Source organism: Oncorhynchus mykiss, chromosome 8 (assembly GCF_057628025.1).
Source record: "Oncorhynchus mykiss isolate SJ-2025 chromosome 8, ASM5762802v1, whole genome shotgun sequence".
Classification (NCBI taxonomy): domain Eukaryota; kingdom Metazoa; phylum Chordata; class Actinopteri; order Salmoniformes; family Salmonidae; genus Oncorhynchus; species Oncorhynchus mykiss.
In genome coordinates, this window is record NC_143029.1 from 25773311 (window position 1) to 25800736 (window position 27426).

The window sequence follows — 27426 nt, forward strand, 5'->3', positions numbered from 1 at the left end:
GCATCATCAGACGACAATCGGTCCATGGGGGCGACATGGGACCATGGAGCCTATCTTGATCATATTGTAGGGAATTCGGGGGTAGCCCTGACCGGACCAGAGTCCAGCGAATATAATGGTCATTCCACGCTTTCATTGTATTACATAGGTAACTAAGATATTTTATTGTATAATATTTGTTTCTTATAAATACATAGTTGAGCTTGTGAATGGCACTGTGTGATAAACCTAAATATCCACGTAGTGTCCCATACCACGTTTTGAGTGAGAGAGAGGTGTGTGTTGTGGGGGGTACACACCTTGGTGCTCTGGCCAAAAAGCCAAATGTCCCATTTCATAATTCCCCTGTTTAATTGACCAAATAATGGCATGTGAGGCTTATGATGAGTTATTTTAGGGGCCAATTCGCAGACTGACTCTCTCTGTGTGTATGTGCATCCTACATGCCATGAATCATTGTTAGTGTGTGTTTGTTCTACATCAAACTCAGTAGGGTTCTCCCCAGCTGTTCTGACAAAATGTAATTTTCACATTAAATGCACAACATCTTTGCATCATATACTGTGCAGGGGAGCAGATGTATCAGCCTACTATCAATGTACTGAGACATGCAGAGTTTATGCTTTTCAAACATCTATTTTGTTGATATCATTTGAACTGCTAAAGCTCACAGTTTTCCTCTATAAGTGTAACGGATGTGAAACGGCTAGCTAGTTAGCGGTGGTGCGTGCTAAATTGCGTTTCAATCGCTGACGTCACTTGCTCTGAGACCTTGAAGTAGTGGTGCCCCTTGCTCTGCAAGGGCCGCCGCTTTTGTGGAGCGAGGGGTAACGATGCTTCGTGGGTTACTGTTGTTGATGTGTGCAGAGTCCCTGGTTTGCGCCCGGGTATGGGCGATGGGACGGTCTAAAGTTATACTGTTGCATAGGCTGCATTATGATTAGGGCTTGGTTTTTTTCCTGAACACATTACTTGACGAGGAAAAAGTTGGGGACCTATACTATAGCAAATTGTTATAATAACTATATAAATTGTATACCTCTGCTGATAGGCTATGACTAGGGCCCAGGTTTCTCCTTGTCAGTTCATATGCCCAGGAAAAATTGCTGGTCCTAAATTCCGATGAAGAGTTGGTCCAGTGAGTCCCATCTGTCTCCCTTGTCCACTCTTAGCAGAGAAATCCATGTTTGGCCTATCTGTACTACATGCAGTGTCACTTTAAAAGGAAGTACAGAGTGCAAATTCGCTTGAGTGGGTCCATTTGAGAAGAGTATCAATATCCTATAGAAAGCAGCGTAAACACAAATTGTATTCAAATGAATCTAACCACAGAAATGCTAAACATGGAGGGACACCAGGGCCGGCTCAGACTGGGGAATAGAGATCTAGTTTATAGTAGAGTAGAGAATGAAGATTCAGTACCGTCACTTTGATCTCTTATTGGTATGTTTTATGGTTCATTCAGTCAAATAAATACACACACTAAACATTTACAGTAATACTGCAATGGCAAGCAAAGTACCAACTATTTTCAGTTACTGTATATTGAAACTGTATACTGGGAATATATGTTATATTATTAATGCAACCACTGTCAGAAAACAATGGACTTTAATTTGCTGGTTGCTGGCTTTTATACTATAGCCTATGTCTCTGATCAGTGAACATTGACACTTAGTGAGATGTGCTGCCACCTTGTGTTGAAAATCCTAGCATTGACACAGAGTGTAATACAGTATAAACGCAACATGTAATGTGTTGGTCCAATGTTTCATGAGCTGAAATAAAAGATTCCAGAAAGGTTCCATATGAATAAAAAGCTTATTTCTCTCAAATGTTGTACACAAATTTGTTTAAATCCCTGTTAGTGAGCATGTATCCTTTGCCAAGATAATCCATCCACCTGACAGGTGTGGCATATCAAGAAGCTGATTAAACAGCATGAACATTACACAGGTGTACCTTGTGCTGGGGACAATAAAAGGCCACCATAAAATGTGCAATTTCGTCACACAACACAATGCCACAGATGTCTCAAGTTTTGAGGGAGCATGCAATTGGCATGCTGACTGCAGCATTGTCCACCAGAGTTGTTGCCAGAGAATGTAATGTTAATTTCTCTACCATAAGTCGCCTCCGTTGTTTTACATAATTTTGCAGTATGTCCAACCGGCCTCACAACCGGAGACCACGTGTAACCACGCCAGCCCAGGACCTCCACATCTGGAGAAGTGTGCTCTTCACGGATTAATCCTGGTTTCAACTGTACCGGGAAGTTGGCAGACAGTGTGCATGGCGTTGTGTCAGCGAGTGGTTTTCTGATGTCAACGTTGTGAACAGAGTGCCCCATGGTGGTAGTGGGGTTATGGTATGGGCAGGCAGGCATAAGCTACGGACAACAAACAAAATCGCATTTTATTCGATGGCAATTTTAATGCAGATACCATGATGAGATCCTGAGGCCCATTGACTTGCCATTCATCCGCCGGCATGACCTCATGTTTCAGCATGATAATGCAGAGCCCCATGTCACAAGGATCTGTACACAATTCCCAGAAGCTGAAAATGTCCTGGTTCTTCCATGGCCTGCATACTCATTTCACCCATTGAACATGTTTGGGATGCTCTAGAATGACGTGTATGGCAGCGTGTTCCAATTCCCGTCAATATCCAGCAACTTCGCACAGTCATTGAAGAGGAGTGGGACAACAGTCCACAGGCCACAATCAACAGCCTGATCAACTCTATGCAAAGGAGATGTGTTACGCTGCATGAGGAAAATGGTGGTCACACCAGATACTGACAGGTTTTCTGATCCACACCCCTACCTTATTTTTGTAAGGTATCTGTGACCAACAGATGCATATCTGTATTCCTAATCATGTGAAATCCATAGATTTTTGTTTTTTCGCAGAGGCTAGTGGAATTAATGCATTTATTTCAAATGACTGATTTCTTTATTTGAACTGTAACCTAGTAAAATCTTTGAAATTGTTACAAGTTGTGTTTATATTTTTGTTCAGTGTATTTAAGCTAATAGTAAAATAGTCAATCCTACTGTCTTGTCAGGTAGGTGCAAAGCATCAGGAGTCAAGCAGGATTCAGGTGCAAAACTGAGGTGAATAAAACTAGATAAAACAAATGTATAGACTATTGGATGTTGCCAAACCTTGACATAGAGGTATACTTACAAAATAACAAACAATAATCTAAATTGCCAAATCATAACTGTGAAACTACAACCAGTTAGAAAGTCAGATATTGCAGTTTCCTAGGTCCGATTAGCACGTGAATGCGGCATCTAGAGTGTGGAGTTTGGTGCCAAGTGAGGCAAATGTCACACTAATTTTAGACGTAGCTTAAGCTACTCTCCCTTGCCTTTAGTAGGCCTATTTATCACAAATTCATAAAGGCCTATAATCCATTTATTTTAGAAACATATCACACAAGCTAATACAATAGCCAACAATAGACTACTTAAATAAACATAGAATACACAGAGCTTGATTATAGATGATAGAGCAGTTACAGTAGGCTAAATAAAGTTTTTTTAAACTTCAGAAGACAGTCAAGACACATCCACTCGTCCGGTTGTAACAGACCAAGATGACCAGCAGAGGTCCAACTTAACGTTCCTATTGCAGCAGTTGGCTTGTGGAACAGAGTCTGAGAAAGATAGACACAAACAGCGGAGTAGACCTATGCTGAATAGAACTGCCTCTAAGTTTAGTAGGCAATTTATATTAGATATCTATAAGGCATTTCAAAATGTCTAACTGTATTGTAGCTAGTGGATGGTCAAATACTTTAATGGTCAAATACTTTAATATATTATGTTATCAATATCAAGAAGGTTGATGAAGATCAGCCTATCATTTCAATTCCTAAAATTGTCATGCATTCTCTCCCAAAACATCTCAAGGCCGCACGTTCATTTAATTCTAAAACATCAGTAACAAATATAAAAACAATATATTTAAAAGTCTCGGACTGCAATATATTATTAATGTAAAGTACCCACTGGGCACAGACGTCAATTCAAAGTCGATTCCACATTCCATGTCATTTCATTGAAATTATGTGGAAACAACGTAGATTCAACCAGTTGATTCAACCACATCCCATGCCCTTCTGGTGTAGCCTAAATCCCCAGTGAATGTCAAACATATTTTTTATCCCACATGTACCAGATGAGTGAATTAAGCGGACTCTGTTAAAACGTGCCAACTAGCATTTTTCACTAGATATTTGCCCTACTTCCTGGTCACATCTCAACAGATACTGAACACCCAGCAGTCCCCATAACATTATTTTATACTTGATTAAAACATTTGATTTGAGCGAGACACTTCTCACCTTCCTATATCTGGTTATATTTAAAACAATCTAGTGACATTTCATCTGAGGGCAACAGAGATGCCCCTAAGGCGAAGGGAAGGAAATCCATGTTGAATGTCACGTCACAGCTTGATTGCACAGGAATGTTGGCCAGGCAGGCGAATCCCCAGACAGTCTCTGGAACTATATCTGCCTTTTCTATCCATCTGCTGAGTCACTATCCCACTTACATAGTGGCATGTGAGGGCTTTTTCCCATTTCATCCCTTTGTCTCCCCCTCCACGCACACATCAGATATAGTGTTGTGCTCCTCGATCCGCTGGCTCTATTCGGAGTCACTGTCTGAAGGCAAAGCACAATATCCTGCATCACTGATGCTGGACCATTGCTTTTCCACTGACACACATGAATTGAATGGCTCATTCAGCTGTGTAGTAGTCTCATGGTAATAATGGTTTGGGGATTAAACAGAGAATTCCCATTCTTAAAATGTGCAGAGTCCGCATGACTGTGCCAATATGAACCCAATCCCACTGTTTGTGTGATATGCAAAAATATGTGCAAATCCCCTATCACAAAACAGAAAGTATGGGTTAAGGCTACCATTCGGTAGTGGATCTTTTAGCTTTTTAAAAATCACAGAACAGCATGCCAAAATAGGGTAACATCCCATCCCTGTGCTCGACAATGGACTAATTGTCCATTAATTGACATTGTGAGCAAGGAGTAAAACATAGGGAAATTGTATGTGATTTGCCCTAGTTTAAATAGGGCTTGGGGTGGCAGAGTTAAAGGTCCAATGCAGCTCTTTTTATCTCAATTTAAAATAATGTATGGGTAACAATTAAGCACCTTACTGTGTTTTCAATTAAAATGGTAAAAATAACATAACATATTAGCAAAGAGCAATTTCTCAAGCAACAGAGTGGTCTGTGTAGGGAGGGGAAAACTGAAAACTAGCTGTTATTGGCAGAGAGGTTTGGAACTCTTTCTTATTGGTCTATTAACTAATTTTCCGCCTGGTGATGTCATCAGGCAAGCCAAAACTCCATCCCATCAAAACAGGCTGAAATTTCAGGCGGTCTTTTCAAACAGCTCTTACACTAAAAGGGCATTATCATAATTTTCACAAATTCACAGCATTATTCCAACCTCACAGTGTGGAAATATATATAAAACACAGAAAATATCACGTTTTTGACTGCACTGGGCCTTTAAAGCCCACTGGACATATTTAAAGGTATACCTCGGGATTTTGGCAATTTACCCTTTATTTACTTCCCCAGAGTCAGATGAACTTGTGGATACCATTTGTATGTCTCTTCCTGCAGTTTGAAGTTGCTAACTAGTGTTAGCTCAATTGCTAACTATCGTTAGCACAATGACTTGCTAACTATGACTTGCTAACTCTATACTTCAACAGCTGTTACCATTGACATCCAGTCATTGTGCTAACGTTAGATACATTCAGATTTGTCTATTGTATTACCTATAATCTACATAGCTTCATCAACATGAAATGTAACCTCAGTTTGAGCCTCAGAGTTATTTTTTATGCTGGTGTATTTGAAAGTAAAGGACACCAGACATATGAAGCCGACATACTGTATTTCCATTTGTCTCCCAATGTAAATGCAATTTCTTCCTGGAAACCGAGTCAACTGCGTTTGGTTTGGGCGAGCGGAGCGCCAGTACCGAGTTTCGTTGGTGACGTCTGTCGCCAGTACCCGCCCTATTCAGTCATCGCCCTGGCTTTGCTGCATAGACCGCACAGGAACCTGGACCAAAGGAGGCAGAATTTCAGTTTCTTATCCATTATCGCTATGGGAATTATACAATTCTTTCAGAACCAATCTCTCATCTCATACTATCTGAAGCTAGTCCACCCTCGCCATACAGACTATAAAAAACTGCCGGTTGAAGGAACACCAGCAGTAGATTGTTGGTATTGCTTCATAGCCAGTAGTGTTTCTAGAATATGTGTCCTGCTCATGCAGGAATGATGTACCACCCTGTGCGATGAGAAGTAGCCAAACATTTGCTCAGAACTGGAAAATGTCAGTGCTCTGTATGTCTGTGGCGGTAAGTACAAGGCACCTTTGTCTATTATTTTATTCTTATTATAGGAGTAACGTTACTCCCCGGCAGGTTCTCGATTTAAAGAGACATCGCCTATTTTTGCGTTTGTCCCGATTTAAACTTGCCGGTATGTGCAATTAGTCAAGTTAATATATTGTTAACTTTGATTATTCATGTATTGTACAGGTAATCTTATATAATAGGCTACTATATATATATATATATATAAAAACATATCTATTGTCAGAACAGAATGGAAGGATGGAGAACAATAGCACAAATATGACTATTGTTTGCCCAATGAGAATGGCACAAATATGCATCATATTGCAGGTTACCTGTAAATGGTAATAATTTCTTGTTATTAGCTAGCATGAATTCATTGTACACTAATTTACTGTAAAATATTTATGATATATAATATCATCTTAAGAAGCCCTGTATTCAAACAGCTATCATGGGACTCTACCCCTATGAGATCATATATGTACTGAAAACATCCCATACAAAGACTTCAGGTTCACATACAAAGACTTCAGGCTTTGTTTCTCCATGCTGGAGAAAAACATAGGGAAAACATTGACTACATTTGAAATACTGTAGTGGATGTTGACCCACCCTGCCTCCATCCAATTTAACATGTATATTTAAGTAATGTTTTCATTTATACATAGATCCATGTATTTTGGCCTTATTGACATTTCGGAATGGACTCAGAACTTACAGTGCAGGGCAATGTTTATATGAGCATTATACCAACATATCAGCCAGAGAGAACATACCAAATATAAATCTATGCATGTTTACTTACCAATTTATAAAAAATATATATTTATTTGTATTATCTGGCCAAATCCTGATAGTAGGGTGGTATCTAACCTTCTTTACAGATAATGTAGTCCATCATCCACTACAATCAATGATTAACATTTAAGCAGTAAATGGGGTGTCCTTATCTCCTAGCATCACCATGGAACAGATATTTTAACAAAATTATATTTTCCATTCAAATATTACAATGCATGTCAGTCAGTTCTGTGTTTGGGCCCCTCTGTGCATCTTCTCTCAGGCGAAGTCCACTGGTTGTTTGTGATGCGTTGTTGGCAGTACATTGTGACATTAGGAAGAATATTCTTCACTGGCCCATGAAGGAGGAGGCTCCACTGGCTTTTGTCAGTGATAAATGAGGCATGATTGCATCCTAACAGACTCACTTTTCCTCTAAGTTTAGTTGCATGATGATGTTGCAACAGGTGCTGGTTTGGTTGTGTGTTATCTGTTATTGTAATGGCTTATGGAAATCTCAATGATGTTCAAGATACACACATAGTTACTTTTGCACTGTTGTGGCAAACATCCATATCTTCCATGTACAACAGCACAGTTAGGCTGTGAGCTAGATGTTGTGGATGATACTAGAGGCTCTGACAACAACACTGGAATGCAGCATGTTGCGGCACATGTATGTACTGTATATGCGGTTATTTTAAGATAATGTCAGGAAATTTAACATAAAATAAATACACCTGCCAAATGGCAGTGTGTCTGTCCATTTCCCATTTCTCAGTGAAAGATTTCTGATGAATGCTTTCACATTCCCTTTGTGTGTGCTCAGAGATATGCTTGCCTATGCAGTATGGCAAAATGTTGAGGTGTTACCTAACACGTGGACAGGCATATACACACACACAATCACAGGGGTTGTCATCATGTGCACTCGACCCCTAGAACTTAGGCACATAACTGACAGTATACTTATGGATCTGGGTGTGCCATCTTGTCACAGATGTCTCATGCAGAAAATGTGAAGATGGATCACATCATCCTCTCACAGTAAGGATGAGAAATTGTTGAAACCGATAGATGGTTCGTTCTGGTTCAATATGTCACTGAACCATGCTGATTGAAAACCATTGCCCAAACGCCTAAGCATTTTCTTTGTGTTACTGTTGGGTGCATGATGTGCAAAGAGGCCCTGTACAAAGGGGTTGTGTGCGTCTTGGGGCAGGCGTGTTGTTGTTGGAGGTTGAATTACAGAGTGTTCAGGCAGGCAGTGCAGATTTTGCTGAGTCTGGCTGTCTCCAGGAACCAGCCCTGCAACCAGCAGCAGCACTGCAGTGACACGGCATAAACGGGCTGGCCCATCCTTTCCTCTGTCCTCCAGCCAGGGAGGTAGCATCCTGATATCACTATCACTAACCTCCTGGGGTTCAGCTCGAAACATATGAGTCACAGAACTAGTGATGCTATGGTTTTAGCTTTTCTTTTCAGTATTAATAATGTCCTATCAACAGCTGTGTAGCCTATCCATCATGTATCAAATGTATTAGATTTAGAGGATACGATTGAATAGATATCTACAAACAAGATTATACTACAGTATGTATCCTCCTTCTTTTTGTATCCTGCATGGCAGGTATGAAATGCTGAAGAGGCTTGAGGTAGATTCAGAGTGATAGAGGTAGTTATCAGTGATTCATGGCCACTCACAGGCGGTGAGGTGTGGTGTTGATGGGCAGTCTCTCTCCGACAGCAGCAGTCTCCTGACAGGATGCCAGCAGTGCGTTTTTTCAAACAGGAGATGCAGGGACACGAGCCTGCTCTCTTATCTGAGCTAGAAGGGAGGGACATTCACTCGCTTTCCTCGCACGCTCTCCCTCTCGCACACGCACACACACACACACCGCTGTTCAGGCCACCAAACCAATGTACCTTCATTGTGTCACATGTTGAATATTACCAGTTGCACACTTGCTTTTTATTGGGTAAATATGTGATGTGGCTGGAGCTGGAACATTTTGTTCCTCATGATCATCATCAACAGGCAGAGTGTGTCGGCTAAAAATGAGATGGTTTGAGTAATGATGTTGCCCTTAATTACCCCTAATCTTCAAATGTGCTTTCCTTCTCAAGGGGTCGATTTTCACATGATGATTTTACATAACCGAATGAAACTCAGAAGATTCTACAAAAAATGTAGTCCTGAGACCACTGTTACTGATTAGTAATGAGTCCTGGGAAGTGGACAGACTCCTTAGGGCCCCTGGTCTGTAAAGGGGAATTTGTCCAGTCATCAGCAGAATTTGATGACTGTCTCCTCCAGTGCCTGACTTCAAATATGCATGGCATTGTTTTAGAAATGCAATTAAGACCAGGGTTTGTAGAGGTGGTTGCGTATCGCAGCACAGACGTTGCATGCATCAAATCAAATTTTATTTGTCACATACACATGGTTAGCAGATTTTAATGTGAGTGTAGCGAAATGCTTGTGCTTCTAGTTCCGACAATTCAGTAATAACCAACGAGTAATCCAACCTAACAATTCCACAACTACTACCTTATACACACAAGTGTAAAGGGATAAAGAATATGTACATAAAGATATATGAATGAGTGATGGTACAGAATGGCATAGGCAAGATGCAGTAGATGTTATCAAGTACAGTACAGTGGGGGACAAAAGTATTTAGTCAGCCACCAATTGTGCAAGTTCTCCCACTTAAAAAGATGAGAGAGGCCTGTAATGTTCATCATAGGTACACTTCAACTATGACAGACAATATTTGATGTGGTTAGCAGCTATCTGATAGTAAAATAAGTAAAAATATAAGTAAAATACCTAAAAAATAAGTAAAATACCTATCCAGGCGTTTTAAGATCTGGCCTGCGTCAGCAATGCCTGGGCAGAGCAACACGCCCCATGTGTTATAGCAATCTGGTGTCTGATGGCACAGTCAATGATGTGGCATGCAACCATTGGTTGCATCCTGTCGGGCTGTATCACCGCCTGGTACAGCAACTGCTCAACCCACAACCGTAAGGCTCTCCAGAGGGTAGTGAGGTCTGCACAACGCATCACCGGGGGCAGACTACCTGCCCTCCAGGACACCTAGACCACCCGATGTCACAGGAAGGCCATAAAGATCATCAAGGACAACAACCACCCGAGCCACTGCCTGTTCACCCCGCTATCATCCAGAAGGCGAGGTCAGTACAGGTGCATCAAAGCAGGGACCGAGAGATTGAAAAACAGCTTTTATCTCAAGGCCATCAGACTGTTAAAACAGCCACCACTAACATTGAGTGGCTGCTTCCAACATACTGACTCAACTCCAGCTCACTTTAATAATGGAAATTGATGTCAAAAATGTACCACTAGCCACATTAAACAATGCTACTTAATATAATGTTTACATACCCTACATTACACATCTCATATGTACATGTATATACTGTACTCTATATCACTGCATCTACTGCATCTTGCCATCTTTATGTAATACATGTATCACTAGCCACTTTAAACTATGCTACTTTTATGTTTACATACCCTACATTACTCATCTCATATGTATATACAGTGGGGCAAAAAACTATTTAGTCAGCCACCAATTGTGCAAGTTCTCCCACTTAAAAAGATGAGAGTCATGTAATTTTCATCATAGGTACACTTCAACTATGACAGACAAAATGAGAAAAACAATTCCGGAAAATCACATTGTAGGATTTTTAATGAATATATTTGCAAATTATGGTGGAAAATAAGTATTTGGTCACCTACAAACAAGCAAGATTTCTGGCTCTCACAGACCTGTAACTTCTTCTTTAAGAGGCTCCTCTGTCCTTATCAGTATAAAAGACACCTGTCCACAACCTCAAACAGTCACACTCCAAACTCCACTATGGCCAAGACCAAAGAGCTTTCAAAGGACACCAGAAACAAAATTGTAGACCTGCACCAGGCTGGGAAGACTGAAATAGGTAAGCAGCTTGGTTTGAAGAAATCAACTGTGGGAGCAATTATTAGGAAATGGAAGACATACAAGACCACTGATAATCTCCCTCCATCTGGGGCTCCACGCAAGATCTCACCTCGTGGGGTCAAAATGATCACAAGAACGGTGAGCAAAAATCCCAGAACCACACGGGGGGACCTAGTGAATGACCTGCAGAGAGCTGGGACCAAATAACAAAGCCTACCATCAGTAACTACGCCGCCAGGGACTCAAATCCTGCAGTGCCAGACGTGTCCCCCTGCTTAAGCCAGTACATGTCCAGGCCCGTCTGAAGTTTGCTAGAGAGCATTTGGATGATCCAGAAGACGATTGGGAGAATGTCATATGGTCAGATGAAACCAAAATATAACTTTTTGGTAAAAACTCAACTCGTCGTGTTTGGAGGACAAAGAATGCTGAGTTGCATCCAAAGAACACCATACCTACTGTGAAGCATGGGGGTGGAAAGATCATGCTTTGGGGCTGTTTTTCTGCAGAGGGACCAGGACGACTGATCCGTGTAAAGGAAAGAATGAATGGGGCCATGTATTGTGAGATTTTGAGTGAAAACCTCCTTCCATCAGCAAGGGCATTGAAGATGAAACGTGGCTGGGTTTTTCAGCATGACAATGATCCCAAACACACCGCCCGGGCAATGAAGGAGTGGCTTCGTAAGAAGCATTTCAAGGTCCTGGAGTGGCCTAGCCAGTCTCCAGATTTCAACCCCATAGAACATCTTTGGAGGGAGTTGAAAGTCCATGTTGCCCAGCAACAGCCCCAAAACATCACTGCTCTAGAGGAGATCTGCATGGAGGAATGGGCCAAAATACCAGCAACAGTGTGTGAAAACCTTGTGAAGACGTACAGAAAACGTTTGACCTCTGTTATTGCCAACAAAGGGTATATAGCAAAGTATTGAGATACACTTTTGTTATTGACCAAATACTTATTTTCCTCCATAATTTGCAAATAAATTCATTAAAAATCCTACAATGTGATTTTATGGATTTTTTTTTCTCATTTTGTCTGTCATAGTTGAAGTGTATCTATGATGAAAATTACAGGCCTCATCTTTTTAAGTGGGAGAACTTGCACAATTGGTGGCTGACTAAATAGTTTTTTGCCCCACTGTATATACATATGAGATGAGTAATGTAGGGTATGTAAACATAAAAGTGGCATAGTTTAAAGTGGCTAGTGATACATGTATTACATAAAGATGGCAAGATGCAGTAGATGCAGTGATATAGAGTACAGTATATACATGTACATATGAGATGTGTAATGTAGGGTATGTAAACATTATATTAAGTAGCATTGTTTAATGTGGCTAGTGGTACATTTTTGACATCAATTTCCATTATTAAAGTGAGCTGGAGTTGAGTCAGTATGTTGGAAGCAGCCACTCAATGTTAGTGGTGGCTGTTTAACAGTCTGATGGCCTTGAGATAAAAGCTGTTTTTCAATCTCTCGGTCCCTGCTTTGATGCACCTGTACTGACCTCGCCTTCTGGATGATAGCGGGGTGAACAGGCAGTGGCTCGGGTGGTTGTTGTCCTTGATGATCTTTATGGCCTTCCTGTGACATCGGGTGGTCTAGGTGTCCTGGAGGGCAGGTAGTCTGCCCCCGGTGATGCGTTGTGCAGACCTCACTACCCTCTGGAGAGCCTTACGGTTGTGGGTTGAGCAGTTGCTGTACCAGGCGGTGATACAGCCCGACAGGATGCAACCAATGGTTGCATGCCACATCATTGACTGTGCCATCAGACACCAGATTGCTATAACACATGGGGCGTGTTGCTCTGCCCAGGCATTGCTGACGCAGGCCAGATCTTAAAACGCCTGGATAGGTATTTTACTTATTTTTTAGGTATTTTACTTATATTTTTACTTATTTTACTATCAGATAGCTGCTAACCACATCAAATATTGTCTGTCATAGTTGAAGTGTACCTATGATGAACATTACAGGCCTCTCTCATCTTTTTAAGTGGGAGAACTTGCACAATTGGTGGCTGACTAAATACTTTTGTCCCCCACTGTACTGTACTTGATACCATCTACTGCATCTTGCCTATGCCATTCTGTACCATCACTCATTCATATATCTTTATGTACATATTCTTTATCCCTTTACACTTGTGTGTATAAGGTATTAGTTGTGGAATTGTTAGGTTGGATTACTCGTTGGTTATTACTGAATTGTCGGAACTAGAAGCACAAGCATTTCGCTACACTCACATTAAAATCTGCTAACCATGTGTATGTGACAAATAAAATTTGATTTGATGCATGCAACGTCTGTGCTGCGATACGCAACCACCTCTACAAACCCTGGTCTTAATTGCATTTCTAAAACAATGCCATGCATATTTGAAGTCAGGCACTGGAGGAGACAGTCATCAAATTATGCTGATGACTGGACAAATTCCCCTTTACAGACCAGGGGCCCTAAGGAGTCTGTCCACTTCGGCACAGTAGACGGCACAGTAGATTGTGTGGCATTGGTCAATTCATGCGACGTCTGAGCAAGGAAACGCAACCTTGATGTGGTTAGCTGATACATAAATGACCTATCCAGGCATGGTAAGATCTGCCATGCGTCAGCAACGCCTGGGTAAAGGAATGTGCCCATGATTAGGTGCAATTGCGCAACAAATGGTTGTTTCTGAAGGGAGGCCCAGACTTTGAAAACGCCTGAATTAGGGCATTCTCATTTCTCTGTGAGGTCTACTGCAGTGTGTAAACCATTAAAAGCACTCTGGATTTGCCTCCCAACTTTTAACAGGGCATGTACAGAAAGTGATGATGCAGCTTCCCTTGCTCTCCCTGCCTATCAGCGGTTATTGCCTCCAACATCATATTTCTGTGACAAATTGGCACCCTGGCCAAAGAATTTAGAAAAAAAATTGTCACATCCCAGCCAGCTCCACATTTAAGAGGAAATAAAACATGCATTAGGGCTAGACTGGATGTACTGTAAATGCAGTGAAAGGATTGTAGGAGGGCTGTTGTGGATGCGGATGGCATTTCACTGGCATGGAACACATTCAAGCCATAATCACTTCAGAATGGCAGCGTTTACTGGTCTTGAAAGAATTCCCTTCAGCGAAAGTCAAACAGAAGGTCATCACACATCAACAGAACATTGGATACTCTGTTTTTTCACCAGATAACAAGTTGAGGAAGTTCCTCAATGTGCTGTTTAGAACATCAGCCAAGTTGTGGTACCGGTAATTTGAATGGATTTTCAAGTGCTTGCTATTGAGAATCTAACATATCTTCATGTCCCTTGGATGGATGTCCTTACCATACGGTGAATTCAGAAAGTATTCAGACTCCTTGACTTTCTCCACATTTTCTTATGTTACAGTCTTATTCTAAAATTGATTATATCGTTTTCCCCCCTCATCAATCTACACACAATACCCCATAATGACAAAGCAAAAACTGTTTTTTCAAAATGTTTGCCAAAAAATGAAAATATTACATTTACATAAGTATTCAGACCCTTTACTCAGTACTTTGTTGAAGCACCTTTGGCAGCGATTACAACCTTGAGTCTTCTTGGGTATGGCCCTACAAGCTTGGAACACCTGTATTTGAGGAGTTTCTCCCATTCTTCTCTGCAGATCCTCTCAAACTCTGTCAGGTTGGATGGGAAGCGTCTCTGCACAGCTATTTTTAGGTCTCTCCATAGATGTTAGATCGGGTTCAAATCCGGGCTCTGGCTGGGCAACTCAAGGACATTCAGAGACTTGTCCCAAAGCCACTCCTGCGTTGTCTTGGCTGTGTGCTTAGGGTGGTTGTCCTATTGGAAGGTCAAACTTCACCCCAGTCTGAGGTCCTGAGCGCTCTGCAGTCAGGCCAAAGAGTTCAATATTGGTTTCATCAGACCAGAGAATCTTGTTTCTCATGGTCTGAGAGTCTTTAGGTGCCTTTTGGCAAACTCCAAGCAGGCTGTCATGTACCTTTTACCGAGGAGTGGCTTCCATCTGGCCACTCTAGCATAAAGGCCTGATTGATAGAGTGCTGCAGAGATGGTTGTCCTTCTGGAAGGTTCTCCCATTTCCAAAGAGGAACTCTGGAGCTCTGTCAGAGTGACCGTCGGGTTCTTGGTCACCTCACTGACCAAGGCCCTTCTCATCCGATTGCTCAGTTTGGCCAGGCAGCCTGCTCTAGGGGGAGTATTGGTGTTTCCCAACTTTTTCTATTTAAGAATGATGGAGGCCACTGTGTTCTTGGGGACCTTCAATGATGCAGACATTTTTTGGCACCCTTCTCCAGATCTGTGCCTCGACACAATCCTGTCTCGGAGCTCTATGGACAATTCCTTTGACCCCATTGCTTGGTTTTTGCTCTGACATGCACTGTCAACTGTGGGACCTTTTATAGACAGGTTTTTGCCTTTCCAAATCATGTCCAATCAATTGAATTTAACATAGGTGGATCAATGGAAACAGGATGCACCTGAACTCAATTTCGTGTCTCATAGTAAAGGGTCTGAAAACTTATGTAAATAATGTATTTCTTGTTTTTATTTTTAATACATTTGGAAACATTTCTAAGAACATGTTTTCACTTTGTCATAATGTGGTATTGTGTGTAGATTGTTGAGGAAAAAACAATTTAATCCATGTTCGAATAATGCTGTAACGTAACAAAATGTGGAAAAAGTCAAGGTGTCTGAATACTTTCCGAATGCACTGTAAATATTAAAATAACTAAATACAACCATGTTGAGCTCGACTTGATTAAAAATAGACTGATATATATTTAGTCTCTTTACAAAGTTATTTCAAATTCATTTTTTGGGACTATTATAGGTTGTAGCAACAACACCAAAAGACTGATGACAACAGAAAAACTTAACATTCTATTAGTACTAATGGAATTATATTGATTGTAGACATAATATACTTATCCATAGTCCCAGTCGGTATTAGATAGAACATCGCGTACCTGCCCGCCTCTGGGAAAAACAATCTGTGGTTACATAGGTTAACCCACAGTAAAAACTTGACATTTTTCAAACCCAATTTTCTTGTTGTCTACTTGTTTTAGTGTATTACAAAACTATATTTAAGAAAAGTACAAGATGTTTAAAGATTACTTTTCAACATTGCCTTCTCCAGAGCATTCTCACTGCATAGAAAACGTAATATTGTAGGGCTTACCTCACTCATGGCCCTTTTTATGACGGTGCTAGCAGTTACGTGAGTGCTAGCTAGCTACGGACCGGAACATTAATTAAGCTAGTCAAGACCAACAACACAAACAAACGGACTATACAGCTACAAGTGGTGAGTGGAGGTACAAATGGACTATACTAGTATAACAAGTTAAATGTCTTACCTGTGACGAAATGTTTTCCAAACACATAGCTACGTGTAGCCTCCTTCAACACCAGGTCCCCACATTTCCCACGCCAAATATCCTAAAGCCACAGGGCTCTTCTTGCAGTCTGTATTCCCCTACATGGGAGAATTACGAACCATAGGGTTGGGATTTTTGACCTGGTTACATGTACATTGACCACAACAGCAGCTTTTTTGCATTTTTTGTTATTTCTGTATAACAAAAAATCGACAATGAAGTTGTAGTCGTAGGAGAATTTCTTATTATTACGTGAATATTGACTCGGAGTACTCCATAGTGGTGGCATCGTTAGAGCATGACACATGACCTATCCTCTGTCACATTGCAGTAAGTGAGAAAGCCTGTAGGTGGCTTAGCATTACACAGAACTCAAACTGGCTGCGCAGATGCGCTATCGTGCATACATTTATTTTGTCCCCCTACACCAAACGCGATCACGACACGCAGGTTAAAATATCAAAACAAACTCTGAACCAGTTACATTAATTTGGGGACAGTTTGAAAAGCATTAAACATGTATGGTAATTTAGCTAGTTAGCTTGCACTTGCTAGCTAATTTTGTCCTATTTAGCTAGCTTGCTGTTGCTAGCTAATTTGTCCTGGGATATAAACATTGAGTTGTTATTTTACCTGAAATGCACAAGGTCCTCTACTCTGACAATTAATCCACACATAAAACGTCCAACCGGATCGTTTCTAGTCATCTCTCCTCCTTCCAGACTTTTTCATCATTGAACTTATACGGTGATCGGCATCTAAACTTTCATATTATTACCACCAAGACCGGCAACAGTTCGTCTTTCAACCACCCACGTGGGTATAACCAATGAGGAGGTGGCACGTGGGTACCTGCTTCTATGAACCAATGAGGAGATGGGAGAGGCAGGACTTTCAACGTGATCTGCGTCAGAAATAGAAAGGAGTTATATTTTAGCCCTGCATCGCAGACACTCGTTGGCGAGCGTGAGCAGTGTGGGTGCAATACTTGAATAACATGGATTTCTACATTTATTTTGCGACGCTTGTGCACGCGACGTATCCGGCCTGGTCAGCATGTTAGGGTTGAGAATGTGTTGACTCACTGCAAATGTTTCTGACTCACTGTCCTTTAACTACAGAGAGTTTGGGGGTTTCTAGGGGTGACTTCACACATCCATTTATTTGGTAAATGAGCTGCGGCCTGGGTCTCTACCTGCGACTCTATGTGTTGCCATCTTTTCGGCAGTACAGTGTCTAAGCTCAACACTGTCTCTGTTGTCATTTCTTTCTGTTCTCAGCTACTGTACAGTGTGGTTGGTGAGGCCTCTAGCCAGCCTCTGACACCCAGCCCTGGCACTGAGATAGTGGCCCTGTCTGCCCGCCACTACTACCACACAGACCAAAGCACGGGCAGTCAACTGGTCTGTGACAAGTGCCCCGCAGGAACTTTCGTGTCCAGGCACTGCAACCAGACCAACGTGAGGGAGTGCAGCCGCTGTGGCGAGGGCACATTCACGCGCGGAGAGAACGGGGTTCAGCAATGCCACCGCTGCAGGAGGCCCTGCCGCGCCCCCCTCATTGAGAAGTTCCCCTGCACGGCCACCATGGACCGGGTCTGCAACTGCCCCCCGGACACCTTCGCCAAGGGGGACACCTGCACTCCCCACTTCCTGTGCCCTGTGGGCTCAGGGGTGAAGAAAAGGGGCAGCGAGGTGGAGGATGTGAGCTGTAAGGTGTGCGCGCGAGGGAGCTTCTCGGATGTGGTTTCCAGTGTATTGAGGTGCAGGACACACACAGACTGTCTGGCCCAGGGTCTGCCCCTACTGACAATAGGCACCAGAGAGACAGACAACATCTGTGGACCTGCTTCTCCCAACTCCCCCACCCTCCCGGGACCTGCACAGTCTGCCTTCATCCAGGAGCCCTCCTATTCCTCAGCTGGCCCAGTACACAAAGGTAAGGAATTTGAGTATCACTCTAGACATCGCCTCAAGTGGGTTGTTTCATGTAGAAACTCAAGGGGAAGCCCAGACTGTAGAACAGGCTTGTGTTCCTCAACAAAATGTCCCCACATGGTTGTTATTCTCCCTATGTAGTCAGTCATATCAAACATTGACCTGGCCAACAGGTACTGTACAGTGATAAAGTGACATGTTTGATCTTGTCACAGACAACACTGCTTTGGTGGAAAACATGTTGTTGTTTCCATTCAATCCCAAACTCTTCACTTGCTTGTTCTCACTCTTGTCCACAAAGGTCATGTCTGTACATTTGTTCTGTAATTGCTTATCGAGGGGAAAGTGGAATAAACTGGGTAAACGGCTGCCCTTTTACTTAGACACATCACACGCTTAGGAAGACCAGGGGAAGCCATTAAGGCTATACATTCAACAGAGAGATAGGTTCCTTTGTAGTGGCTGTTGTTTTTTCTTCCCAACAGCCAAGTGTTATGTAGCCTAAAAGGTCATGTTGAAAAATATCACAAAGGTTTCTCATCGGAAACACATATAAGCATTGAAGTGAAACGTTACTCTTTTTTTCTACTAACCAAATATTAGGTTGTCTATAATATAGACTACAGTGGGGCAAAAAAGTATTTAGTCAGCCACCAATTGTGCAAGTTCTCCCACTTAAAAAGATGAGAGAGGTCTGTAATTTTCATCATAGGTACACTTCAACTATGACAGACAAAATGAGAAAAAAAATCCAGAAAATCACATTGTAGGATTTTTAATGAATTTATTTGCAAATTAAGGTGGAAAATAAGTATTTGGTCAATAACAAAAGTTTATCTCAATACTTTGTTATATACACTTTGTATTAATGGCACCTGTTTGAACTTATCAGTATAAAAGACACCTGTCCACAACCTCAAACAGTCACACTCAAAACTCCACTATGGCCAAGACCAAAGAGCTGTCAAATGACACCAGAAACAAAATTGTAGACCTGCACCAGGCTGGGAAGACTGAATCTGCAATAGGTAAGCAGCTTGGTTTGAAGAAATCAACTGTGGGAGCAATTATTAGAAAATGGAAGATACAAGACCACTGATAATCTTCCTCGATCTGGGGCTCCACGCAAGATCTCACCCCGTGGGGTCAAAATGATCACAAGAACGGTGAGCAAAAATCCCAGAACCACACGGGGGGACCTAGTGAATGACCTGCAGAGAGCTGGGACCAAAGTAACAAAGCCTACCATCAGTAACACACTACGCCGCCAGGGACTCAAATCCTGCAGTGCCAGACGTGTCCCCCTGCTTAAGCCAGTACATGTCCAGGCCCATCTGAAGTTTGCTAGAGAGCATTTGGATGATCCAGAAGAAGATTGGGAGAATGTCATATGGTCAGATGAAACCAAAATATAACTTTTTGGTAAAAACTCAACTTGTCGTGTTTGGAGGATAAAGAATGCTGAGTTGCATCCAAAGAACACCATACCTACTGTGAAGCATGGGGGTGGAAACATCATGCTTTGGGGCTGTTTTTCTGCAGAGGGACCAGGACGACTGATCCGTGTAAAGGAAAGAATGAATGGGGCCATGTATTGTGAGATTTTGAGTGAAAACCTCCTTCCATCAGCAAGGGCATTGAAGATGAAACGTGGCTGGGTCTCTCAGCATGACAATGATCCCAAAAACACCGCCCGGGCAACGAAGGAGTGGCTTCGTAAGAAGCATTTCAATGTCCTGGAGTGGCCTAGCCAGTCTCCAGATCTCAACCCCATAGAAAATCTTTGGAGGGAGTTGAAAGTCCGTGTTGCCCAGCAACAGCCCCAAAACATCACTGCTCTAGAGGAGATCTGCATGGAGGAATGGGCCAAAATACCAGCAACAGTGTGTGAAAACCTTGTGAAGACTTACAGAATACGTTTGACCTCTGTCATTGCCAACAAAATGTATATAACAAAGTATTGAGATAAACTTTTGTTATTGACCAAATACTTATTTTCCACCATAATTTGCAAATAAAATCATTAAAAATCCTACAATGTGATTTTCTGGATTTTTTTTCTCATTTTGTCTGTCATAGTTGAAGTGTACCTATGATGAAAATTACAGGCCTCTCTCATCTTTTTAAGTGAGAGGTCTTGCACAATTGGTGGTTGACTAATCTTTTTTTTGCCCCACTGTATATGTCTTAGCTAGCTAGCTAACATTAGTGTTAGCTAGCTGGCTAACTTTAGCTGGCTCGCTCCCTAGCTGACATAATTATTTGTATTCCAGAGCTGTTTCTCGTTTGCTTTTCTAGTTAAAGCCTATTGTTAGCTAGCTAACATTGAACCTTGTTGGTTAGCTCCCAGCACTGTGGCATTGTTGGAACTGTTCATTGTTGTTTAACTAGCTAACGTTAGCTGGCTGGTTCGTTAGCTAACTTTACGTGATGTGTGTACAACACACGTTGAATATGGCCAGTGTCAGGAAAAGTCTGCCAAAAAGTGTAATGAAATTCTTGCCAGCAGAGCTGGTTAGGCTGTTTTCATGTTATCCAGAGGTAAACAAATCATCGGCCAGAGCGTCAAGTGTGTGCTCCGAGAGCGAAGCGAGATGGGTGGGGCTAAAGCTTAAGAAGGTGTGAACGATGCTGAATGGGTGTAGACAAAGAAGAGCTCTTCACTAGATACCAAAACACTCAAAGGCCATTTTCTCAAAAGTGAGTTTACAAGTTGATCAACTTTCAATGCAGAATTACTTTCCCATTGTCCCTTTGTAGCTCTGAGTCTCTACTTTTATCCAATGTAAAAAACAACATTTCAGATTTTGCTACACACTGTAAGACCGAATCCAGGTGGTGAGTCACATACTATGTGAAAAATGTTAAACAGTTTTTTGGGGGTCAGAGAAGACACTACTCATTCCCAAAAGTAGTTACTCATTGAAAATGTTACTATGGAAACATACACTACGGTTCAAAAGTTTGGGGTCACTTGGAAATGTCCTTGTTTTTGAAAGAAAAGCACATTTTTTGTCCATTAAAATAACATCAAATTGATCAGAAATACAGTGTAGACATTGTTAATGTTGTAAATGACTATTGTAGCTGGGTACGGCTGATTTGTAATGGAATATCTACATAGGGGGCCAGAGTCCCATTTATCAGAAACCATCACTCCTGTGTTCCAATGGCACGTTGTGCTAGCAAATCCAAATCTATCATTTTAAATGGCTAATTGATCATTAGAAAATCCTTTTGCAGTTATGTTAGCACAGCTGAAAACTATTGTAATGATTAAAGAAGTAATACAACTGGCCTTCTTTGGACTAGTTGAGTATCTAGAGCATCAGCATTTGTGTGTTTGATTACAGGTTGAAAATTGCCAGAAACAAAGACTTTCTTCTGAAATTCATCTATCTATTCTTGTTCTGAGAAATGAAGGCTATTCCATGTGAGAAACTGCCAAGAAACTGAAGATATCGTACAACGCTGTGTACCACTCCCTTCACAGAACAGCGCAAACTGTCTCTAACCAGAATAGAAAGAGGAGTGGGAGGCCCCGGTGCACAAATGAGCAAGAGGACAAGCACATTAGAGTGTCTAGTTTGAGAAACCGATGCCTCACAAGTCCTCAACTGTCAGCTTGATTAAATAGTACCCGCAAAACACCAGTCTCAACGTCATTAGTGAAGAGGCGACTCCAGAGTTGCAAAGAAAAAGCCATATCTCAGACTGACCAATAAAAATAAAAGATTAAGATGGGCAAAATAACATAGACACTGGACACAGGAAGATTGGAAAAAAGTGTTATGGACAGACTAATCTACGTTGGAGGTGTTCAGATGACAAACAAGAACATCGTGAGACGCAGAAAAAATGTAAATATGGTGGAGGGAGGGCTTGACGCCATCTGTCAAGCATAGTGGAGGCAATGTGTTGGTCTGGGGGTGCTTTGGTGGTGGTAAAGTGGGAGATTTGTACAGGGTAGAAAGCATCTTGAAGAATGAATGCTATCACTCCATGTTGCAACGCCATGCCATACCTAGCTTAATTGGAGCCAATTTCCTCCTACAACAGGACAATGACCCAAAGCACAGCTCCAAACTATGCAATAACTATTTAGGGAAGAAGCTGTCAGCTGGTATTCTGTCTATAATGGAGTGGCCAGCACAGTCACTGGATCTCAACCCTATTGAGCTGTTGTGGGAGCAGCTTGACCATATGGTACGTAAGAAGTGCCCATCAAGCCAATCCAACTTGTGGGAGGTGCTTCAGGAAGCATGGGGTGAAATCTCTTCAGATTACCTCAACAAATTGACAACTAGAATGCCAAAGGTCTGCAAGGCTTTAATTGCTGCAAATGGAGGATTCTTTGACGAAAGCAAAGTTTGAAGGACATTATTATTATTTCAATTAAAAATCATCATTTATAACCTTGTCAACATCTTGACTATATTTCCTATTCATTTTGCAACTCATGTCATGTATGTTTTCTTTGAAAACAAGGACATTTCTATGTGACCACAAACTTTTGAATAGTAGTGTAGTTCTCAGAGACTAACTAACTATTTAGTTGTTGTTGCTGATGGTTTACAAGTTGATAGACATTTGAGACTGTCAAAATAAACCTATGGCGTCTGGAACTTAAGGAAGCAGCTACAGTATTTCCAGCCACAGGACTGTATAAGTCTCTCTTACATGTTTTCTTCTGCTGGTGCTTTAGTCCACAGTTTAGTCAGTAGTTTTTCACCCTTTCAACCTACCGTAACAGACCATTAATGCCACTGCTGTTTGTCTTGTGTGTAGATAAATAGCCTCTCACCTAAGTTGCACCTTCGTCCAGTGAGAATAGCTGAAGGTGGTGTTCCACTTCCACACGTATTACAGAGATCGCAATGCCTCAGTCTCAACTGTGTCTGTATCAATGAGAGGGGAAGGGGAAGGAGGTTGTTGCACAAAATTCGCAAAGACAGGACAGTGTGTCCCCATGCAGTGAAGAACTGAAATCAGTGTAGTTGAGATGGTGATGCTGGTAACACAGCTTGCTTCTGAATTACCTGTGCACAGTGATAACCTGTGATCCAGGTGCCAATCCCAAATGCATCCCCCTATAGGATGCCATAATGAAATGCTAATCTGTTTAATACTGTAGTCGTAGACAGGGGTATTCCAGCTCAGGGTAAGGGAATTTTTACAGTATATTGATTCTGGTTCAGTGGCAGTTAACACAACTCCCCTATTTATTGGTTGTTTTGGTTTTAACACTAGCCTATAGAGGCAGTGTAGCTTCAACGTTTGTACCTGCAATAGTAATTTATCATGGTCAATCTAGTTCAATGTCAATTGACTAACAGTGACGTGAATGTGTTCAGGCATATTTTGTTGACCTCTATTCAACTCAAAATCAATTTCCCATTCATCCCCTGCTGAGACTGGAGCTGTAATGGAATTCACTCGATCTTTAGTAGAGTACTGTATAAATGCGGTGGCTGTAGAAGTATCAATCTAGTGCTCTTCTTGTGTCACATTAGATTGGAGAGCACTGCTGGGGTCTGGCCAGGGCGTGGCCCTCCCCCTCCTCGGCTGTCCAGCAGATTGCCTGTGGGATTAAAGTTGTACAATTTTGACTAAATTTTATTATCTTCCTCCGCATCTCCCTCCCCCTATATGTCGCTCTTTCTCCTCTCCCTTTCTCTCTCTCCCTTTCTATTTGTGGTCGTGTGTCTGTGGGTTAGATGCCTTCATCCTGACAGCAGGTTCTGAGGTCTTAGAGCTCTTACTGAGTACCACGGGGACTCTACCCAGCTCCGGCAACAGCCAGGACTCCACCGCAGCAGGCTCCTACGAGGCCAGCCCCAAAGATGGAGAGGTGCTGAACCTGGCCACTACTGCCGGAGCCCAGGACCCCACACAGACTCCACCACACCTCAAGCACTCTGTGCCCAGTGAGCACCACCGCACCCACCCAGCAGCCAACAAGCGGGCCATGGACGGCATAGAGGACGGATCGGAGGTAGGGGTAGGTCAGGGTGTGCAAAGATCAGGGTACAGGCCCACGCGAAGGGGCTCCCCCAGGCCCAGCACTCATACACACTTTGACATCAACGAGCACTTGCCCTGGATGATTGTGCTGCTGCTGCTGCTGGTGCTGGTGGTGATCGTGGTGTGCAGCGTGAAGAGGAGCTCCAGAGTGCTGAAGAAGGGACCGGTTCAGGACCCCAGCAGCATCATTGAGAAAGCTATCCAGAAGAAGACCTGCCCCCCGACACAGACCAAGGAGAAGTGGATCTACTACTCCAACGGACAGGGTGAGTGGATGCTTTATTTTACCTCTCAAAGGTTTATAGAAAGAAATGCAACTTTGTTATTAAGTCTTTTTTATATACAGTATAGCCACATACTTTATAAAGACAGATAACAGAAAACATACAAACAAATACATTTTTGGTACAACGATATATTGGCGAGACTTTCAGCCGAGAAGACCGACCATCTGTTATAGCACCGGTGGGGAAATCTAAATCCAATCCATTCTGCCCAAGAGAACATGACACATAGCAGAACAGTATAGCTGTTACACAAGCAAGGGCATGGCCTGCAACAGACTGTAGCTGCCACCTCCCCACACGCATCTCCCTTTATCTTTCTCTACCTCTCCCTTCCTCTGTTGTCTCGCTTTCTTTCTCTACTTCTCTCTTTACCCCCTCCCCTCCTGCCTTACTCCCTCTATCTTTACACCCCCCACCCCTCAGTCCTCCTCCTTCTCTTCCTCTTTTCATTCTCACTCTGTCTTTATCTCTGTCTCGCTCGCTCTCTGTCTGTATCTCACTGTCTCTATCTCTCTCGCTCTCTGTCTGCATATCTCTCTCGCTCTGTGTCTGTCTCTTTCTCTGTCTGTGTCTGTATCTCTCTCGCTCTGTGACTGTATCTCTCTCTCTCTGTGTATCTCTCTCTCTCTCTAACTGTCTCTCTGATGTGTCTGGTTGTCTGTAGTCATGGGAGCCGAGGAGGCCACATGGGGCTGCTAGGTTACAGTAGTGAAACCCCAGTACCGCAGCAGGCGGGTAGGAGGAAGATACCGCCAGCCGCAGCCTGATGTCAGCCTCAGATATCCATCCGCTTGTAAGCGAGAGAGAGGGAAAGCTCTAACCCAGTGCAGTTCAGTTCAAACCAGATTATTCCAGTTCTCTGTGGTTGGAGAGAAGCTCAACTTTATCATTGCACAGACACATGCCCCCGGGAAAGGGTGGAGTGAGGGCTGGGGAACGCTGGGTGGGCCGCGGCTTTCAAAGTTATGTGTCGCTGAAAGTGTCGGTGGTCAGAGCTCCCACCGTGTGAATTGAAGATCTAAGCACATTGTACCGGTCTGCTCACACCACGTGAGAATGTTCTAGGAATGTATAGTAGGGATGTAGACATTGCGAAGATAGAAAAGTACAACTGAAACATGATCAATAGTCTAATCTTCACATTGTCTTACTACATTAAACTTCCCTTTTTTGTTACTCATGAAAATACCCTTTGAAAGTATACCAGTTAGCAATCTGACTGTTCTTTTTTCTTTAACAATTGACTCCTCAAAGAAAGTCCTCAATGATAAACTGCTTTTGCATTCACATGGATTCAGGCTGCTATGTTAGTAGTTTCAGCATTTAGGAATGCTTCCCATACTTTTCTTGACTGTTATAAATAGTAGAGTAGTAATATTTTTATATACATGTCCAGATCAGATACACAAATGATCTTCACTTTTACTGCGTTGTTTATCTACATGCAGTTCCAAAAAAGAGAATTTAATTGTATTTGAAACTTCAAAAAACAAGAGAATTTAGGGCATGTTCTAAAAAGGATTACAGAATGTTTATCAAGTAGATGCAGAGTTTTACATTCAGACCGTGTGTGTGTGTGATTACACAGCTATTTACTCTCTCCAGCACAAAACAAAACAGTTTCTTAATTCTTCCAAGGTGTGTAATTGGCTACCCTGAAGGCTTTAATGTCTATTTACTGGAGTAGTTAAAAGGCACACTAAACAGTGGAATGGGAAACATATATATATATATAAGAAAAAGGCAAGATCATACAAATAGCTCATTATTTCATACGAGTCCAGAAAGTGGCGTGAAGGGCAAGCAGGGTGAAAAGAATCCCCCCTGTGGGCCTGCTGTTTACGAACGCCAAACAGGCGGGGAAGTACCCAGGTGGCCGTGCTGCTCAGCTCCAGGGTGGGCCACATGGACCTGGGCTTTGGCTAGGACTGGGTCGGTTGGGCCTGCTGTGTGGGCTCTGTTGCATTCACGTGCCTCGGAGATCAGGGCAATTTGATAGGGAAATCTGTCAATCTATCATTGTGTACTCTGTGATCTGACAAAGTCATTTCCTTCCTGGATTTGAACAGGCTTTCATATTATAACTTTTTCAATGCAGATTGATTTGAATATGATACCTTACATTCATTCTGTGTTGTTTAGTGGTATTTGAATGGCAGCAACATTTTCTACAAAATGATCAAAACTGAGCAAGACACCACAGCACTAGGCAATCAAGAGATTGAAACAATAAAAATGACTAAGCAGCAAGCTTGTCTTATGTGACCACTTTGTCTCTTCTATTACAATGACAAGCTTACTTTGTCACCAGCGACAATCCCCAGAGAGGCTCAGCGCAAACGGGACTGGAGGAGAAAAACTGCATGGCTGCCATTGTGGGCTGTTTGTGTCCTCGTTGTCATCCAGCCCACTCAGCTCAGACCTGCTGTGGCTGGTTTGCTGTCTCAAAGGAGTTTTCTAATGGAAATATTACAGCACCACCACTTCCCATAATAGTCTGTGGTACTGGATAATCGTCAGGTCCTCTACTTGAAATGGATGGAGACTATGTGACAATATGTTTGTATTGTGCAGTAGCGATGCTTGGGTAAAATCTGTATGTGTTGTAATA

General features: G+C 42.3%; 1 protein-coding gene across 2 annotated transcripts in view; it reads left to right on the plus strand.

Moving 5' to 3' along the window:
- The first annotated feature begins 5849 nt into the window (after positions 1–5849).
- The window catches only part of tnfrsf21 (tumor necrosis factor receptor superfamily, member 21), a 44075-nt gene continuing 22498 nt past the window's right edge, over positions 5850–27426 (plus strand). The window contains exons 1-3 of one of the 2 annotated variants that reach the window (XM_021612101.3): positions 5850–6420; positions 17848–18505; positions 24222–24794. In XM_021612101.3, coding sequence (XP_021467776.1) covers positions 6358–6420; positions 17848–18505; positions 24222–24794 — 1294 coding nt within the window. In that variant the 5' untranslated portion in view covers positions 5850–6357. The remainder of the gene's footprint in view (positions 6421–17847; positions 18506–24221; positions 24795–27426) is intronic. The other variant, XM_090243035.1, reaches the window with a different exon arrangement.